The sequence below is a fragment of the Lygodium microphyllum genome, chromosome 9, assembly GCF_053477565.2.
Source record: "Lygodium microphyllum isolate KBCC chromosome 9, Lygodium_microphyllum_v1.1.10, whole genome shotgun sequence".
NCBI lineage: Eukaryota > Viridiplantae > Streptophyta > Polypodiopsida > Schizaeales > Lygodiaceae > Lygodium > Lygodium microphyllum.
The window spans coordinates 136,492,098-136,498,986 of record NC_141143.1 but is presented as its reverse complement, the minus strand read 5'-3'; the positions used below and the strand labels follow the sequence as shown (position 1 = coordinate 136,498,986).

At 42.4% G+C, this 6,889-nt stretch overlaps 1 protein-coding gene across 1 annotated transcript; it reads left to right on the top strand.

The window, feature by feature from the left end:
- Positions 1 to 1,929: 1,929 nt before the first annotated feature.
- On the top strand, positions 1,930 to 5,066 carry LOC148031620 (protein ASPARTIC PROTEASE IN GUARD CELL 2-like). Its single transcript, XM_087685591.1, has 3 exons — positions 1,930 to 2,002; positions 2,098 to 3,037; positions 4,457 to 5,066. The coding sequence occupies exons 1-3, from the start codon at positions 1,930 to 1,932 to the stop codon at positions 5,064 to 5,066; spliced, it is 1,623 nt and encodes a 540-aa protein (XP_087541717.1).
- Positions 5,067 to 6,889: the final 1,823 nt, after the last annotated feature.

Below are 6,889 nucleotides of genomic sequence, written 5' to 3'. Positions count from 1 at the left end.
TTTTCTGTTACGTACTTCTATCGAGAGAATGCTTGTTCTTCTCTTAGGCATTATAAACTACGCATTAGATATAAATAAGTATGTATTAATCCCTAAATAATAGGCATTTTAAGTCTGTCCAATAATCACCAATATGCCATATAAATCAACATGGCATTAAGAGATGTTTACACTTTTGTAAACAGACATAAACATCGATATCGAAATGCATGTGGATATATATATCAACATGAGAGAATTTCACCAAAATAAATTTTATTATAATAAATATGAGTCTGATTTGACTCAATATATTATATAAAATGTGGGTATTATAGAGTAGTTGTTACAAAGATAGCAGCCACATGGCATGCAAATCTTAATAGGCACATTGGATTGACACTTGAGATATTCTAAGACTCAACAGATTGTGTGTTATATGGATGATATGATACAATAGTTTCATGGATCATTACCAATTGGTATGGAGATCCAAATGGACACATATGACTAATAAAGTAGAGGATTTTTGAACCATCGACTTCCAAAGAAGATCCATATCATCCAACACAAAGGAATCACTCACCACATCAAAATAGTTGATTGAGAATTATATGCTTCACCTAGACCTTGTGCAATATCTACATGTACAAAAAAACACCTACATGAATCCCTTTTAACAAAAATACTTGCACGATTCCCTTTTAGCAAAAAATATCTAGATAACTGCATGAATAGAAGCAATACAAAACAAGGCCAATTTACCTATAAGCCGATCTACTAAAGATAAGATTGAATCATTGCTAATCAAAAGCTATTGCAAATGATGGAAATAAAAAAATATCAATCCCATCAAACAATATAAAAGTCACTAATTAATATATTTTTACAACAATACAATTATTATTTCTCACCTCATCTGCTTGTTCATAGTTTCCATGGCTTCTCTCTCTTCTTTCCTAACTTTCTAGTCTTTCTCTCACCTCATCACTATTTTCTCTCTCCTCTACTCTTCTTTCTCTCACCTCTTAACTATCTCCTTGACATATACTCTCTATCTCTTTGTCTGTCCGTCCATCTCTCTCTATCTTCGTCTTTGTCTCTATCTCTATCTCAATCACCTCTCTCTCTTTATCGCTTCTCTCTCTTACACACACACACACACACACAGAAAGCAACCACTAGATATGTGGGAGCAAGAAACGTCGCTCTTGACATAGATTGCCACTGCAATGCTTATAGTTACTTCTCTCTCTCTCTCTCTCTCTCTCTCTCTCTCTCTCTCTCTCTCTCTCTCTCTATGTCCCTATCCTTCCTCGTTACAAAAACAATTTCTCTGTGTGTGTGTGTGTATCTCTCTCTCTCTCTTTCTCTCTCTCTCTTACATGAGAATCTCTCTCTTTGTCTCTTTGCCATTACTATTAGAAAAGACAGAGACAAAGCTCTTTGTACCTCTATGTGCCTTTAGCAAACCGATGATATATATTTTTCCATTGTATATAGATCACCTATATACTAAAATATCAAGCTTATCTATCCCAGTCACCTTATCTTTTAGATTTTCAAAGTTAATTTAACTTTGTCTCTAAGACCTTGCGTACACAATCAAATACTATAAGGCACAATTGTTCTCTAGTCGACTCCATTGCATGGTATAACAAAGAGTCTTGCAAGTTTATTGACCCTTTGCAATAGTATGCTCTATGAGATACACATGGCCAACACCAATGTTCACTAAAATTGATGTTTAATGTCAAGTAAATTGTTAAATTCGACAAAGATTTTAATCCCAAACTTAAGATCATGTTAATTTCAATTAAAAAACCTACAATATTCAAGAGAATAACCACGAACGATCAAGGTATAAGGTTTTTAATTGGCTCTCGAAAATGGTTTTGTGAACACTTCCGGGTGCATCAACAACTAGATATATATATCTACCTTCCCAACATGACGATTTCAGGCGCGGCTGTGTTTTCTCGAGCTGACGATGAGAAATACGAGTTGCAGTGGCTGAACAGAAGTTCGTATCGCTGAAGAAGAAAACTGTCCGTGATTCGCGTCGCTCCAACAATATGAAGCCGAACAGTCAATGCTGTGCTTTAATTGCGTTCTCAGTAGCTGTAGCCATCAGTATCTTGCTAGCGACTGGAGTGCACGCCGCGAATGACAGTAATGCGACGCAAACGGGTCATGATCGACGACGCCAAGCAGCTGGGAGAGGAGGAAAGACGATAGACTTGTGGCCGACGCACCCGGGGTCGCTGGTGGGAGGCAAGAACTGCACCACGGAGGCGGAGTTCTACGCGGAGGTGGTAAGGAGGGACGCTGCGAGGAGGGAGTATTTAAGGAGACAGGCAGGCGGAGACAGTGTGGATTCGACGACGGCGGTTGATGGAGTAGTCGGAGGAGAACGACGGACGGCGGGCAAGAGTTTGCATGAGACGACGGTGTTTGGCGGACGGCAGTGGACGGAAGAGGAAGGGAACCTGAATGAGTACGGGAACGACGTCGGATCAGGACGGGCGTCGGCTCTGACGGAGTCGCTGAAGAAGGAGGCGGAGATAACGAAGACGGCGGCGAAGTCCGGGCGGTCGTACTACGTGAAGGTGGGGGTCGGCAGCCCGCCGCAGGAGGAGCACCTGCTGATTGACACAGGCAGCGACCTGACATGGATGCAGAGCACGCTGTGCCGCAGCTACAAGTGTTACGACCAGACGGACCCCCTCTTTGACTTCTCTCGATCGACGACGTACACCCACCTGCACTGCAACCTCTACGTCTGCACCAGCCTTCCACCCAACCGCCATGACTGCACCAAAGAGAAGATCTGCCGCTGGCTCAGCCCGTATGTAGACGGCTCCTGGGTCGCCGGCATTCTCGGCTCCGACCGCCTCACCGTCGGCGACACCTCCGACGGGAAGCCCCCCCTCGTCTTGCCCTACGTCACAGTCGGCGCCGCCTACCAGATCATAAGCGAGAGCATCGCTGAGACCAAAGCCGCGGGCATCCTCGGCTTGGGCCGCAACATGCAGTCCGTCGCCCACCAGCTGGACAGGTACATTTTGCTTATCTATCCAGCACATTTTTGCTTATCTACTTGCATGCATTTGGCCAAGTTTTACTCGGCTAAGAATCTCTTCACGAGAAGCTTTAGACAAATTTCCAGTGCTATACTTCCTATAATTGTGATTACTGTAACATCGTGAGTTTTTGCTTGGAGGCCATGGCAAATCTACCTAGCCTAGGTCTGGTTGGGGATAGGGGGCTCACGAGTGCCTAACCACACACACTTAGGTATGTGGTACCTCTGGAGTAGAAGTTCATGATGTTAAACATTACGGAGAAAAATAAGGGAAAGCAGCTCCTTCTCCCATAGAAGAAAATGTTGACCAAAACTCCATGTGTTCTTTGTCCACCTTCAATAACATCATGAGCTTTTGCCTGGGAGAGCTTCATCGTGTCTAGCTTGTTGTAATGCGGGAGAGCCTCCGAGTACACATGTCTAGCTTTTGACTCCCAAATATGTAAACACTCAAGATCTCTAGGCCTTAAGGAAGATTGATTCAAACCTCCATACGATATAACAAATATTGGATTTCGAACCTAGGGGTTTTACCACCACTTCATCCTTGAGGTAATTGGCCTCAATCTACTCTTTCTAGCTGAAGGGGGGGTTTTACCACTTCATCCTTAAGGGCCTCAAGCTACTCTTTGTAGCTCAAGGGGGGTTGATGCTCCACGATCATGTGAAAATTTGTTTCTTGATTTGGAATGTCTAGTTTTGGTTTACAACCAATAGGACTTATGACACTCCTCATGATGTAGGGTCCCAAGGTTCCTCAAGAGCATGGAGAGTGGATGGAATCACAATGATGCCACTTCTTAAGGTATGCTTGAAATTTCAAGTTTGAGTAGTGCTTCTTGTCCTAGCCATGCCTTGGTTAGAAAGGGTTGGATATTTAATAGGGTATGCAATGAGGTATAGTGGGATGGCTTCTTCATGTAGGAGCGCATAATGCTAAATGTATTTGAGTTGCAGTCATCGTGTACACTCAAGTAATAGTGGTAGCGTGATCAACTTCTACATGGAAGTTTCCACAGCCCTCCACTTCAACAAGTCATGTATCGGGTGCCTCCCTTGTAGTATATCATGATGCTTAATACAATGTCTAACCTTTCTACACAGGACTAAGAAAGGGATGTTCCTTCTCACTAAAGCGAGGAATTCATAACATTGAGTTTCTCGTACTTTTCGTTCTATTGGATAATCTAAAATATGAGTTATGTTATCTATATTGACATCAACACATCTAAGTATAGCTGAACGCCTCATGCTTTACTTAAGCTATATTGTGACATGATGCTCGTGTTGCTCGGGATATAGAAAAAGAATGCAACTATATTTTAGGGTGATGAAAAATAGAACAATGAATCTAGTGATAATATGGCTATCCTGCATGTTGTTGTTTTTCAGCTTCACGTACTGCCTACCGAGCGTGCTGAAGTCGCCAGCCCCGGGCTATCTGAGGCTGGATGGAGACGTACCGGAGGGCAAGGACACGGTGATTTTCTCACTGACGGAGAATCCCTTCAGGGCAGGTTTCTACTACGTGCCGCTGACGGGCATATACGTGAACGGGGAGCCGGTGGAGGGGATCCAGGCGTCGGCGTTCGACATAGCCAAGAACGGCGAGGGGGGGATGATGATGGACTCGGGCACCATCGTCTCGTACCTGCCCCGGACCGTCCTACGGCGCTTCCAGTCGGCCCTCATCCCGGCCATCTCGAGCTACCAGCGCGTCGTCGTGCAGTCCGAGGAGTTCAACCTCTGCTACCACTTCCGCGGCGGCCTCGCCGCCACCTCTGGTCTCCCCGACGTCGACCTCCAGTTCCGCGGCGGCGCACGCCTCGCCCTCCAGAAGAACAACCTCTTCATCAGCTTCAATGGCGACTACTACTGCCTCGCCTTCTTGGCCGTCCCCGACGGCAAGCATGGCCTCCTCGGCAGCATCACTCAAGAAGGCTTCGAGCTCACCTACAACCGGGACGACAGCAAACTCCACGTCGTTCCCAAGAGTTGCTAGAAACAATTCATCCTTTGCGTCACGTTTTTGAAACAAGGGCAAACAGTAATTGGCCATGAGAATCGAGCATTGCGTTTGCAACTTTTTCTCTTCTTGAGAAATTGATTCCCATTGTAACTATTTTATTATATGAAATCATGAGCATCAAAAAGGCAAGCACTCTCAGAGCCTCAACAAACGAGCGGCAGCCCACTTGGTTGCAAGGGTGCATGAGAAGCGGAAGGTTTGGGCGATTGCAACCCACAACTAGGTAGCGCTGTGGTGTGCTATCTTTGTGTGAAAAGACTCCCATCAATTATTTTAACCGAAAGGAAGTGTAACCGTGTTCTTTGTCTAAAGGCAAGCACTCTCCTTACCTACGTGTGCTTCAAGTTTTTTCAGGGCTTCTAGTACGATGGTGCTTTGGATGAAATAAATATTAACCACCATGGACTTGAATGTTCAATTTTACACTATAAGAACCCTTAAATTTTAGTAGGAAAGCTCTAATTGTTTCTTTTTTTTGAATATAACATGGCAACAACAAAATCTGAAGGTGTTGGGTTCCAATCAACTTCTTCTTGATATCGATGGAATTCCATAGAAAATCCCCTATGTAGGGAAATTTCCCTATGGAAATTCCATGTGTGATTCCCTAGTTTCTCTAACTAGAAATGTTCAATTTTTCCTATTATTTACTTTCCTTAGATATGTGTAATATTAACTAGGGAATTGATAGGAATTTCTTTTTTGTTTTCTTTCCTATGTAAGAAAGTTTTCCAATGTGGGAAAATTTTCCTATGTTTCCCTACATAGGAAAATTTCCCTACGTATGGTAGTTTTCCTATATAGAAAAATTCTTATATGATTTTATTTTTTCTCTAACTTAAAAATATTGCATTTTTCTTAGTTTTCATATTCTTACTTATATGAATTTCCAAGTAAGAAATTATATAGAAAATTTTCAACTAGAAAATTATATAGAGATTATTTAGTTAATTTCAAATAGCACATAATACACATCTAATAGATTAGGTTAGAATTTTTCACTATATATGCTTTTGTTTTCTATATTAAGAAAAAATTCTTAAATAGATAATACTTTCCTATATAGGATTTTTTTCCTATGTCACAAAAAATCTTGTATAAATGTAATTTTATTGACCTATTAACACTCACAATGCGAGAGCAAGAGCAAGAGCACAAAAGTCAAGGAGAGTTGAGGCAGGCAGAAGTGAGTGTGAGGAAGCGCAAATCAAGTGGGCAGTCAACCTGGGTAAGTTGATGCCATGTGGGATTCCCTATCCACATTCTTGACAAGAAATGCAGCAAGAGACGTATTCCCTACCACCTTCGCAATCAGAAACGGGGGACATATTCCCTACCACCTTCACTCCAAGGGAAGTTAGGATATTGGTATTCCTCTCCCGATCCCCACTTGTATGTCCACACCTTAGCTAGAGGGCACGCATTGTTTATGCGTTATAGTTGATCTCATCTTGATATGTGACCATGCCCAAAATGTCAAGCAAACAAAGAAGGCACTATTCACTAGGTAGGTTAGACATTCACTAGGCAAGCAGTAGTGCGGCGTCACAAATTACAAATTTTCTACTTCTTTTATGTGTAATCAGCTATTTTCAACAGCTGCCCACCAAACCTAGTCATTTTATTGGGCTATTTTTAGCTATTTATTGATAGCCTTTGGCTAGCCCAATTCATTTGTCATTTTTAAGTGGACAAAGAGATCATCTCGTAGAGATACTTTTGACAACCTGTTTATATATCTACCTTCATCATTTCAGCATTCATCTACTGCATATTTTTGTGTTCTATTATCTCTA

Bases quoted from the DNA above. Each gene is read 5' to 3' on its own strand.
- LOC148031620 (XM_087685591.1), top strand. From the start codon at position 1,930: ATGACGATTTCAGGCGCGGCTGTGTTTTCTCGAGCTGACGATGAGAAA. The intron at 2,003-2,097 runs GTTCGTATCGCT...TTGCGTTCTCAG, and splicing joins GTTGCAGTGGCTGAACAGAA to TAGCTGTAGCCATCAGTATC. The intron at 3,038-4,456 runs GTACATTTTGCT...GTTGTTTTTCAG, and splicing joins GTCGCCCACCAGCTGGACAG to CTTCACGTACTGCCTACCGA.